General features: G+C 41.0%; 1 protein-coding gene across 3 annotated transcripts in view; it reads left to right on the plus strand.

Moving 5' to 3' along the window:
• The window catches only part of CLTCL1 (clathrin heavy chain like 1), a 189,447-nt gene that overhangs the window by 105,850 nt on the left and 69,979 nt on the right, over positions 1–13,618 (plus strand). For all 3 annotated transcript variants that reach the window (XR_016306292.1, XM_089653178.1, XM_089653177.1), the window contains exon 6: positions 4,499–4,672. Coding sequence is in view for 2 of the 3 variants with exons in the window: in XM_089653178.1 (XP_089509304.1) it covers positions 4,499–4,672 (174 nt within the window). In the remaining variant the exon portion in view is untranslated. The remainder of the gene's footprint in view (positions 1–4,498; positions 4,673–13,618) is intronic.

Raw genomic sequence — 13,618 nt, forward strand, 5'->3', positions numbered from 1 at the left:
TTCCCCTAACCCAAACAGATCCAGCGGTGTCCTCACCCCAAGCCGATTCATCAATTGGCTGTCGGGTGCTGGCGCCGTCATCTGCTCTAAGGAAAACTGACAATCCTTGCGGATTCACAGTTGGTTTCCTGCTGCGTATGACCTGCTGCGTCTGGGACCTGTTGAAATGCAGCAAACTGAGTCGAAAATGGAAACGGGTACCTGTCAAAACCAGGTACCCGCCCCCCCCCCCCTCCCAAAAGGTGCCTAATAGCAGAGGGGGGAGGAGGCAGATAAGCGGAGCTTCCACTTTTGGGTGCAACTCTGCTTTAAATCTCCCTGTGGACATGACACTTGTCTCTGTTAAAATCAATGCTGCAATTCCTAATTGTTGTCAGATAGCTAGCCTCTCACCTCCCACTGCTATCGGACAATGCTGGACAAAGGAGATAGATTTCTGACTGACGGTACAGAGGAGAGGGTGCAGTTTAGACACAAGCCAACACAGTACCTGCACTGCCCCTGCTTCCTGAACATCTGCAGCCCTCATTCCTGTGCTTCCTCTGCTTTATTTATCTAAATATAAAGCTAATCCTGCAACTTCTCACAACCCCTTTCTCCATTCTGCAGCCATACCTCTTCTGCTACTGTGAATAAGCCTGCAATCTCCTGCAGCTAGTTCTAAGGTAATTAGTACAGTAGTAGTTGGCTGCACTTCCCCTGCTTTCTGAACATCTGCATCCCCCATTCCTGTGCCTCCTCTGCTTTATTCATACAGATAAAAAGCTAATCCTGCAACTTCCCACATCCCTCCTCTCCATTCTGCAGCCACGCCACCTCTTCTGCTACTGTGAATGAGGTTGCAATCTGCTGCAGCTAGTTCAGAGGTAATTACTACAGTAGTAGCTGGCTGCTTGTGTTGTGTAAATGATGGTAGCTGGGGAGGAGCAGCAGTCATTTACAAAAACACAAGCTGAAAAAAGCACACTTCAGTAGCTATTACACTTGTGATAGACTCACGTAGTAGCTGCCAGAGTATGTTGTTGACTTGTGTCTCTGTGAATGACTTGCTCTGCTTCTCAGCCATCACAAGCCGTCATCTACTACTTTAGTAATCTCCTCTGAACTAGCTGGCGGCTCCTAGAGATTGTGGGTTCAGTCTTTTAACAGTAGTGAAGGAGGTATGGCTGCAGAATGGAGAGGTGGCTGGTGAGGTTGTGAGCTCAGCCTTTTACTTGTACAAATTAAGCATAGAAGGCTCAGGGATGCATGGCAAGGAGGGCTGCAAAACTGAGAGGGCGCTATGGCTATAGTGCGTGTACCTTTTCCATAGGAATGCCCACAGTTTGGGGTTTTGTTTTGGGGTGGAGCTACAGTCAGCACTGTCAACCAGAAAAAAATATTTTTTTCAAAACCACAGCACCAGTTTTAACAGTGACAAGTGCTATTTTGGCTCCTAATCCATGGACATTTTTTATGCTAGCCAGTTGCATTATCTGGGGAGTTGAGAGATAGTCAATTGATTCTCTGCTACTTACAGTGCATCCAGAAAGTATTCACAGTGCTTAACTTTTGCCACATTTTATGTTACAGCCTGATTCCAAAATGGATTAAATTTATTTTTTTTCCTCAACATTCTACAAACAATACCCCATAATGACAACGTGAAAGAAGTTTGTTTTGAAATCTTTGCAATTTCAAAACAATGCCTTTGCCATGACACTCAAAATTGAGCTCTGGTGCATCCTGTTCCTACTGATCATCCTTGAGATGTTTCCACAACTTGATTGGAGTCCACCTGTGGGAAATTCAGTTGATTGGACATCATTCGGAAAGGCATAAACCTGTCTATATAAGGTCCCACAGCTAACAGTGCATGTCAGAGCACAAACCAAGCCATGAAGTCCAAGGAATTGTCCGTAGACCTCCAAAACAGGATTGTATCAAGGCACAGATCTGGGAAAGGGTACGGAAACATTTCTGCAGCATTGAATGTCCCAGTGAGCACAGTGGCCTCCATCATCCATAAATAGAAGAGGTTTGGAACCACCAGGAATCTTCCTAGAGCGGGCCACCTGGTCAAAATGAGCGATCGAGGGAGAAGGGCCTTAGCCAGGGAGGTAACCAAGCACCTGATGGTCACTCTGGAAGAGCTCCAGCGTTTCTCTGTGGAGAAAGAAGAACCTTCCAGAAGAACAACCATCTCTGCAGCACTCCACGAATCAGGCCTGTATGGTAGAGTGGCCAGACAGAAGCCACAGCTGAGGGACTCTCAGACCATGAGAAACAAAACTCCCTGGTCTGATGAAACAAAGGTTGAACTCTTTAGCCTGAATGCCAAGCGTCATGTCTGGAGGAAACCAGGCACCGCTCACCACCTTGCCAATACCATCCCTACAGTGAAGCATGGTGGTGGCAGCATCATGCTGTGCGGATGTTTTTCAGTGGCAGGGACTGGGAGACTAGTCAGGATCAAAGGAAAGATGAATGCAGCAATGTACAGAGACATCCTTGATGAAAACCTGTTCCAGAGTGCTCTGGACCTTAGACTTCAACAGGACAATGACCCTAAGCAGACAGCCCACATAACAAAGGAGTGGCTACGGGCCAACTCTGTGAATGTCCTGGAGTGGCCTACCCAGAGCCCAGACTTGAACTCGATTGAACATCTCTGGAGAGATCTGAAAATGGCTGTGCACCGATGCTCCCCATCCAAAGAAGAGTGGGAGAAATAGCCCAAAAATAGGTGTGCCAAGCTTGTAGCATCATACTCAACGACTTGAGGCTGTAATTGGTGCTTCAACAAAGTATTGAGCAAAGGCTGTGAATACTTATGTACATGTGGTTTTTTTCATTTATTTGTAATAAATTGCAAAGATTTCGTTGAGGAAAAAAATTAATTTAACCCATTTTGGAATAAGGCTGTAACATAGCAAAATGTGGCAAAAGTTAAGCGCTGTGAATACTTTCTGGATGCGTTTTAAACTTATAATGGTTTTATCAGCTTGTCTGCCAGGTGCTCTGCTGCTAAGCTCCTGTTGGGTGTTAGGGACCCATACATTCCCCTATGGCTTAATGAATACCTTTCTAAATTATTTCAGCTTGGAGCTTTCTCTCAGTGGCAACAGGCTAAGGTTCATAAGAGGCTGTCAGTACACCAGGACTGGTCAATTTTCAAATATATAGCATTGTTTGCCGACTCTACAACGCTCACACAGACTAAATAATATGCACTGATTGGGGATTTTTTTAACCAAAGAAATGTAGCAGAATAAATTTTTGCTCATGTTTATGACAAAAGATTATTTATTTGCAAAATTGTTTAACATAATCTAAGAAAAACATGTTTTTTTCAGTATGTTTTGTTTACATTGCAAAAAATTTTTTTTTAAAACCCAGTGGTGATTAAATACCACCAAAAGAAAGCTCTATCTGTCTAAAAAAGAAAGTGTATGACTGAGTATTTGTTCAAAGTGTGAAAGCGCTAAAAGGTGAAAATTGGCCTGGGCAGGAAGGGAGTGAAAGTGTTTGGTATTGAAGTGGTTAAACAGTATAGGCACTGATTTTTAATGTTTTACATAGTTATACCTGCAGAAGGGGCTAGCATGAAGTGATCTATCAGGATTTAATTTTCTGAGTTCTGAGTTACATTTGAACATTGGGTTACCTAAGCTTATCTGCACCCAGTCTGGGAGAAATGGAGAAGTTAATTTAATCTTTTATATAGATGGCTAAGAGCCTGTTCACATATAGGCAGATTTGATGCGGTTTGAACTGCATCCAATCCGTATGACTTGTGAAATAACATTGCTTCCAATGGTGCCTATTCACATACGTCTGGTGCACTGGCAATGCAGATTCAGATCCTGTCTGATTTCTGAGCTTTGCGGTCCAGTTCAGTTGTGGATTACAGGCTCATTGACTTCTATGGGAACCGCTTTTGAATCGCATATGTCATGAGTTTGCGAACACAATTTCAGGCCAGTTTTCTCTTCTGATCCTAATCTAAACCTGACCTGAACCGCTGAAGAACTACTTTTGTCAATTACCTGTGGAAATGGAGCTTCAATTCGCTCCACACATGTGTGAATCCACATTAAAGTTGTATCTATATTGAACTGATGTGGGCTCTGTGCTAAACACACTTTTGGTCTCTGTATCTAGAATAACACCCTCATTGGTATATTTGTTATTAGGTGGATCAGCTTGCTATTGATAATTGCAGAGGGTGTGTGCGCGCGCGCGCTCTCTCTCTCTCGCTCTCTCTCTCTCTCTCTCTCTCTCTCCCCCCCCCCCTCCCCCCCCCCCCTCCTCTCCCTCCCTTCCTATAACTATAAATTGTATCACTAATGTCCTGTAATAGCATATCCACTCTCTTATTGTTGTTGTATTGTTCCAGTTATCAAGTTGTATCAAGTAGTGTAATCTTTCTTTAGTTCATGGTATCAGTTATATGTCATATTATCCTTACATGTAAATTTAAGATACATCTTGAAATCCTTTTATTTTTAATGTGCAGATTGGCACCAAACATGGGGTAATCTATTTAATTACAAAATATGGCTATATCCACATGTATGACCTGGAGTCTGGTGCCTGCATTTATATGAACAGAATCAGCGCGGATACAATTTTTGTGACTGCACCTTATGAACCTACCTCTGGAATTATTGGTGTGAATAAAAAAGGACAGGTAAGAACATCTTAACATACTGTACCTGCTTGTAATTTCATCTGTAATTTTTCATAGGTAGCTTCTATCATCACATATTATTATACAATAAAATCTATATGCAACAAATTCAGAAATCCATTTGGGACTCCAAAATGCTCATGACACACTGAAGAAACTATGCCTAATCGTACAGTACAGGATACAGGCTGGGCAATTATTGACCCTGGGTTATAGGCTGCTACCTTCAGGTAATTTGACACTGGCAAAACATTTGGACATGTCTCAGTGCTAGTGTCATGTAGGTGATGAACCTCTTCTCACTTATGGAGAAGTTTCTGTGCTTTACTAGTTTTCATTTACTTTAAATTCATCAATCAACTCTTCATTGCCTTCTACTATTGCAATACAAACAGTGCATCCGGATCAGTGCAGCCTCTGTAATACCTCAAGATTTGTACCTGGACCCCACACTGTGGAGGGGCGGCCTGTAATGTTGCTTCAGGCACTGGATCCTGCTTGGGCATTCTCCTCAGCATTTAGTGCAACATATGTAGTTAGTTGCAGTGTGCTATACAGGTCCAGGGCTGTGGTCTATTCCTATAGTTTATAGTTTTCAGATCCTGAAGACCAGAGCTCAGCAAATGAGATGAAATTTTGCTGACTTCCATTGTATGATCAGGTGCAAGCAAAGGTGCAAGCAAAAATATGTTTTTTTAATTTTCCTTGCACATGGTTAGATATTCTTTGTAGGATGCATCGATATTAGTGAGTACGACTACCGATACTCTTCCTTAACCACTTGCCGACCAGGTAATAGCCGTATGACTGCTACACTGCGGCCGACTAGTTCTGGGAGGGAGTCACATGACATGATTGATCATGCTTCCTGCGGGCCCCCGGCGGCATGCATTGGGAAGTGTAGGTAATTGGTCCATCAGTGCCCTACAGCGTCTATCAGTGCTGCCTCATCACTGCAGCTTATCAGTGTACATCAGTGCCGCTCTATCAGTGGATCCTCATCAGCGTCTGTCAGTGCCGCCTCATCCATACACATCGGTGTCAGCTTATTGGTGAAGTGCTTTAGTGCACGTCAGTGCAGCCTCATCAGCACCCAGGTGCTACTTGGATGCTGGGCCTTAGTATATGGCTAAGCTGTGAAAAAGTCTCACGTAGGTATCACCATACTCAGGAGGAGTACCAGTATTTGGGGGTGTATTTTTTGATATTTATATGCTATGTTAGAAATATCTTATAAATAGTCAACTTTCTGTTAAAAAATAAATTTTTAATTTTCTTTCCACATTTTCCAAAAATTTGTGGATAAAAATTACACGTTCAAAAGACTCATTTTGCCTCATGGAATATATGTTGGGGTGTTTGCTTATCAAAATGGGGTCATTTTGTGGGTAATTCCATTGTCCTGGAGCTTCAGGGCCTTCAAAAGTGTAATAGGCTGTCAAGATATTGATGAGTAATTTATGTCCCTAGAACACCTGGCAGTGCTCCTTGCATATTGAGCCTCTCTGTGGCCAGGCTGTGGAAAAGTGTCACACGTGGGAAAAAAAATTACAACTTCAAAAGAACTCGCCATGTCTCTTGCTAAATACTATGGAATGTCTACTTTCCAAAAAGGGGTCATGTGGGGGTGTATTTGTACTGTCCTGGCACTTTAGGGCATTAAGAAATGAGATGTCAATACATCAGGTGTGATCAATTTTCAGTGATTGGTACCATAGCTTGTAGACTCTATAGCTTTCACACATACCAAATAATATACACTGATTTGGGTTATTTTTACCAAAGAAACGTAGCAGTATAACCTTTTTGTCAAAATTTATGAAGAAAAATTACTTATTTTCAAAATTTTATAACAGAAACAAAGAAAAACTCATTAAAAAAAAAAGGCTTTTTTTGTTTATAGTGCAACAAAAAAAAACCCCCAAAAAAACAGTGGTGATTAAATACGACCAAAAGAAAGCTCTATTCATGTGAAAAAATGACGTAAATTTCATATGGGTACAGTATTGCTTGACTAATGTCATTCAAAGTATGACAGCACTGAAAGCTGAAAATTGGCCTGGGCAGGAAGGGAGAGCATAAGTGCCCAGCAGGCAAGTGGTTAAGTACTCGATGATATCAACTACCAATATTTTTCATATATTCATAATGAATGGGTTCAAATTGCACTGCGAAGAATCACGTGTTTTGAACATGAATGCGTTGTGATTCCTGTATGAATCACATGCGGTTTCCCGCACCGCTCCTATGTGAACCAATGCTGAAGTCACTATGACAAGCCTGGATTCACACAGGAGCAGTGCTGGAAACCACATGTGATTTGGACAGGAATCGCACTGCATTCCTGTTCAAATCACATGCAGTTCTTTGGAGTGCGGATTGAGCCCATTCATTTTGTATGGACTCAAATCACACCACACAAAAAAAAAGTATCGCTTTTAGGTATTGGAGCATTTACGCGAGTACAAGTACTCGCGCAAATGCTTAGTATCAGTGCTTCCCTAATTCTTTTGCAAAGTAACAATTCACTTTTAGTAAGTGTTGGGGCAGATTCCTTTGCAAAGTGCAACTTCCCTTGTAAGTAAACCGCTTATGTGCCATTAGTAAATTAAACTCCAATATGTTCAATACTTGTAGTAAACGTATTGTCTCCTGAATAATCATTTTTGTGATTAAAACTGTCAGGAAACTGTCAGAACTTTAACTCTGAGAAAATAATTTAGTATATAAATTATAAAAACAGGCGGGTATCTGGAATTAAGGCGATTCCCTACTAATTTTCATAAATCAGCTGATATAATCCAAGTTCTTTATTTGCGCTAATCTGAAGATGAAATAAAAAGCAATAATGTGCAAAAATATATATTTACTAATAAAAATCAGTGCAAAATGATAATGAAATATAAGAAGTGATGATAAATAATAAACAATTCAAAATAACAGTACAATGATCTAATCCAAAATAATGGTTAGAAATTGATATCTGCAGTTATTTTCAAATATTAATGAAATTAGGACTACCTGTCTAAAAATGCAGCGTAGGAAACTCTCAGTAGCTCAGTAACATATGACAATGGCTATGCAAACCGACCACGTGATCTCTCTCTGCAACCAGACATTCAAAGCTCAACATGTACCTTGTTATGAATTGATTAAGAATACCATACAAAGGCCAATCCAATCAGTTTAGAATCTATCTGAGGTCAAGATAAATTGTTACACTAAGTTGTCTACCTAGTTTTATATTTATATAGATCTGAGGACTGAAATGAAAATAATTTATACTGCAGTTAAAATTACTTCACATCAACTCCTGTGCTAACTATAACCATTATCAGTCTAAAAAAATGAGCTGGAGATATAAGGCTAGTACAAGTTAGCTGAAGAAAATGAAAGTTAGTTACCAATATGGACTCTGTGATGTCAGCTTTCAGTCAGCTCACTTCAGGGTGTGTCTGTGTCCGTTTGTTATCCCTTTGTCTCCTGTCTTGTGATGTTCTGTTTTGGTGATGTGTTTTCTCTGTCTCTGTCCTTCTTGTACTTTTATCCTCTCAAAAAAACCTAGGTGGGAAAAGCTTATCTCACCTAAAAATGATGTCATACTGGGTGTCATTTTCTCTACTAATTGATTTCAATTACCTGAAGGGGGCAGTATAGGATTAGGAATGATTTTGGATTTCTCTGACACCCCTTCTGTGTCATGTCAAAAGTTGACCTTTAACCCCGGGCTAGTAAGAAAACTCTAAGGGCTCATGTGCACTGCAGCTACTAAACTGAAGTTTAGGAGTAGTTGAGCATTTTTCCCAGCAGCCCCTGAACGCTCTTTTATGTTTTCCTATGTGTCCATGTACACATAGTCGTTTACAGGCATTTATTCAATTCATACAATACTAATAATAATACAATTGACATTTATAGTTAAAATATTCCTGTCAAATAATAACACCATATGTAATGTAAAGTTTAATATGCACTCTTTTTCCAGGGGTTCATGAAAAAAAAAAATCATTGTGAACAGTTCTTTTGTCCTTTGTTCAGTCTAGACATGGACTAATTTATTTATATTACAACTTGGTATCATGTTCAGTCTTTATCTTGTAGCTGTCTGATATCACAATACTTCTCCTGAAATGTATAACCTGGGAACATAAACTGTAACAACTTTGGAATGCTCTTAGAATCTGTGTTTGGAAACCATGAAAATAGAATATACAGAACAAAATGGCTTCCAGGATGCCTATGTAGAGTTGGTAGGTTCAGGCCTTCCTGTTTCATTCTGTGAGCCCAGAACAGTTCTGACAAAACCAGAAATTGCTTTTGACTTTATGCACTTATTGAGTGTTTAAACTTTCAAACTTGGCAGTAAAATTTCCACAATTTGTAGATTATTAGGTATTATATCACACCACAGGTCACACTTTTACGATCACTTCCACTCAGAGCCCTTTTAAGGTACTCAGGCCCTTCCTCCTGCGGTTTTGCCACACGCACTTCAATACAGGACAGTCAGCACCTGGGTTGCTGTGTTTTCTTGCTTACCACATTTATGCACCCTACTCCATGAATATCCCACAGGGGAATACCTTCACAGATGGCAATGGAAGAAATCAGGCATGATGGAAACGCAGCAAAATCTCAGGCAAACATTGACTCTGCCAATTGGTTACAAGACACTCAAACCATTGCCTCGCTTGTATTGGAAGTGAAACTACTTTCTTTAGAAGAGGTAGAGATGGAAAACTTTTGAAGAAGAACTGGAGGTGGTGTTAGAGGAGGCCTCAGAAGATTTCTAATACCCCCTTCCTCCCATGCACCTGAGCTAAGGCTTCACGCAATATACTTTCCAATGTAAATACGTTTACTTCTGCTGTGCGCAAAAGCCTCAGTCTTGCCAGGCTCCTCTGGGTACCAAGAGACCTGCAAAAGAGGCGTTTCCTGTTCGTGAACAAATAGAATGGGCACTTCTTGATGGTAGGATTTCCCCTGAAAAGGTTTTCACCCCTCAGAGAATCAATGCTGAGCTATATCCAGTGAAAACAAAATTCAATAAAAAGTGGATTGTTTCGTTAGTAGATCCTACCATCTCAGATGTAAATTTCTTAGTGTCTACAGAAGATGTTCCTTCATTTAAACATTCTGCAGACAAAAAATTTGAGATGCTTTTTAAAGTCTGTCTTCTTACAGGTCCAACTTTACAACCTGTTACTGTTGCAGTTTCTGTTTGTGAAAACGCTGTCGATTGGACTAGGGCCGGGGTCTCCAAACTTTAGGGGACTGGACTGTGACCAGTGTCAAAGGCTTGGTGAACAGTGGAAGTAAAAAAAAATTACATCATTGGTGTCAGTGGGAGAATTAGTTACCCATCTCTAGGGTCAGTGGGAGGAATAGTGCCCCATTGTTGGTGTCAGTGGAAGGAATAGTGCCCCATGGGCCAACTAAAGGTAAGCAAAGGGCCACATCTGGCCCGCAGGCCACAGTTTGGAGACCCCTGGACTAAGGAAATGCACACTCAATAGGATCCTGTCATTCGCTACCGAACTCTGGTTGTACACTGCCTTCTGCCTTACTCCTCTGTGTTGATGCGCTAGAAGTCACAACACAAATTTCTGAAATGGCTTTCATTACTGTTCATCTGCACAGAGACCTGAAAGCCTGGTCAGTTGAAGCTGCCATACCAAACGCACCATACCAAAGTCTGCCACAAAGCTTTCGTCACAATGAAGGGGCATTGCGTTGTCCCCCCTGTCACATATGATGTCTGCTACAGTTTGCCTACCACTTACCCCATCATCATTGTTCTGATTTCCCTCTGGAGTACAGGTTCAAAGGATTCTATTCAAACCTGCTCACCAAAACTCAATGGGGGGGTGTTCATTCTATCCTGGACATAAAATTCATAAACAAGTACCTTTTTTCTGTGCAAATTTTCCCATGTAATCCACAAGGCCAGTTATTGCCTCTCTGAGACCAGGGGAATACTTGCCGTCACATCTAATTTTTCGTGCTTCTGTTTGGCCTTTCCTCTGCACCTAGAGAATTTAAAAAGGTGCACCCCTACTGGCACTCTTGCCTGTGTCCTGTACTGTATTATTAAGATAGAAGGAATTTTGGCTTACCTTTAAATGTCATATGTTGGAGTACAGTACAGGACACAGTTAATGTTTTGGTCTGCATTGCATGCTAGAAAACTGAGATTTTACCAAGTGGGATTAGAGTTATAGGGGTACTCTCAAGGGGATTGTGTCCAAACATTTTGCCAACATCCCATCACTAGAAGGTTGCAGCTTATAGCCCAGGTTCTATGGCTATCCAGTCTGTGCCCTATACTGCACTACAAAATATGGAATTTACTGTCAAGTTGTTTTTTATAAATGTGAATCACATTAAAGTATTGCATCTTCAGTTGAGTGCCTGAAGAAAAACATCTCAGTAGCTCTGTCTACCAGAACCGTACAACATATATCACATTATTTATATGGAATCTTTAGTGGTTTGCAAATGTTTTATTTTTTTTTTAACTTGTTAGTTGGGTAAAAATGTAATACTGCTTCCAAATATATTTTACTTTATCCCCTGTGCAGCCCACAGGTAGCCAATGACCTTTGTACTCCAGGGTTTTAGACTCCTGGCTTACATCTGAGCTGTGACTACAGACCTAAAAGCAGGAATTCAGCTTACACACTAACATATGCAGCTGAATCACTTGGAGAAAGGAATCGTGCCCTTTCTCATTTTCATGTTCACACAGTGCCCTTGAAATCTTCACTCTGTAGGAGCAATCAACAAATGCAAAGCTAGTACTAGTCCCTATTTTTAGACAACCCAGCATGCGCTCCACACATGAATCATCAAAACAACCCTACACTAAATATTTTATACATATAATAAAAATATCAATTGTATCAGTAATTTGTGTTAATATGTTATTGGTAAAAGACTAAGGCAGCTCCTACAATGATCACATTTTTTTTATTCATCCAGCAAGTTGAATGGAAAAAAAAAAAAAAGGAACCCTATTCCAAACCCCCCATCCACACACTCAAATCTCTCCAGCTGAGTTGTTGTATTCTGACAGCAGAGAGACAGGGAGACTTCCCCGCCTTCAGAATACACTGGAAAAACCCAACAGAGTGGTTGTACAGAAGTTGATGTGCAGAGGACAAAAATTACCCTATGTGATATTTTGGTGGCCAGTTCTCCTTAATGAAACACCAAGGGTCAAATAGAACTCTGATGTCTCACCTGTCATCCAGTGAATCTATTGCAGTGCGGATCACACTGCCTTAGATTCTTCCCCAGCTATGCATTCTAGGGATAGTGGCACTGTAACCTGGAAGTGGCATTTTACATGTCACTTTTGGGTCAGCAAGAAGGGGAGGAGAATGCTCAGCTCCCTCCCCTCTACTCAGCGGCACCCACCATGCTGGTCCCGGGCGCACAGAGCCTATACCGGGTGTGCTTTGCAGTGATTGGGCGGCTGCATTCCATTTGATAGCCGGCAGTCGGCTTTTCAGATATACACACACTCTGTGTGTTTAAAATACCCAGGTGTCCGAGGTCTGGACCTGGCAGCAAAGGGTTAAAGGTCCAGTTCACTTCTAGCCCATTTACATTGTTTTCAGTCTCAAAACAATTCACAGTTTTAACCCTTTTATATCCAACTGTGCAGTGTACATTAATCACAGTAGTCACTATATCCGATCATAGTGCATTTTTGCCTCATGAGACTGTGGTTTGAGACAATTAGAACAAACAAATTTTGCGTTACATTACACACAGATAAATTGCTTTGGTGTTTATTAGATCACATACAGCTATTTTTGGTACATACAGCAATTATCCCTCTCAGGCAACAAATACCCCCAGATGTACTGTAGTGGTGTTTTAAATAGCCTGAGGTTATACAATTCTCTGACAACCTCTTAGGCTGGCCAAACTGAACTGATTACTCCCATCCACACACTCGAATCCCCTCTGCTGTGTGTCTGTATTCTGACAGCGGGAGGACTTCCCTGCTGTCAGAATACACAGATGAGTGATGCAGCCTATTGCCTGTGGTGTTGATTAAGCGAGAAAATATCAACAGTGTTGTTGAACAGAAGTCGATCGGTAGATCGATTTCTGTTCAACCATTGTGGTCACACATGGATTGAAATTCAGCCGGTCCCTGCTGAACTGGCCCAATTTTGATTTCTGTATGGTCCGCTTTTGACTGTACGTACACTGTATAATCTATTTGTACAGTCTCCTCTATATCTGCCACTAATGGACTATTGTGTTTAACCTTCTAATGCATTGTGTTGAAGAAGCTAGGAAGGATTTTGTTCAAAGTTTGTACAATCAGATTGTGTAGTGTGCGGCTTGTTTTCTACACATTAATTTTTACAAATTTTATTCACATATGCTTTTTAGGTCCATATTTTTATCAGGATTTATTTTTATTTTTTTTTTACCTAATTGATGGACTGAAATGTGGCACTTCAGTTTACAGTTTTGTTACACTGTTGCAGATTCTCTGTCCCTGTCTGTCTAATAAAAAAAATCCCCACAACAAAAAGAGGAGGAAATCCCTTTAACAGAGCACTGGATAGCAATAAAAACTGACCGGGTTTTTAACTTCCCCCATTCTATCCAAAACAAAAAGTTACTTTAACTACTTCCCGCCCACACACAGTACTGCAGTTGGGCAGCACACGCTAATTTTAATGCTGGTTTTATATGTGACAGCAGCCAGGGCAGGGGGGGAAGGGTGTTCAGGGGATGAGGGGTTTGCTTTAGCATGTTACATGTTACACCCTAAAGACAGGTATAACATGTTCCAAAGGTGAATTGAGCCTTTAAGCTTTAGATGCTGAAGAACACAAGGTGTAGACTGAATTCGACTAAAAGCAAAACCTAAAGTGGAATTCAAGGTTATTGCTAGCTATGCTTAAACCTGCTCCCATC

The sequence above is a fragment of the Staurois parvus genome, unplaced genomic scaffold (genome assembly GCF_062004578.1).
Source record: "Staurois parvus isolate SC_StPar_1 unplaced genomic scaffold, SC_StPar_1.0 ptg000704l, whole genome shotgun sequence".
Lineage (NCBI taxonomy): Eukaryota > Metazoa > Chordata > Amphibia > Anura > Ranidae > Staurois > Staurois parvus.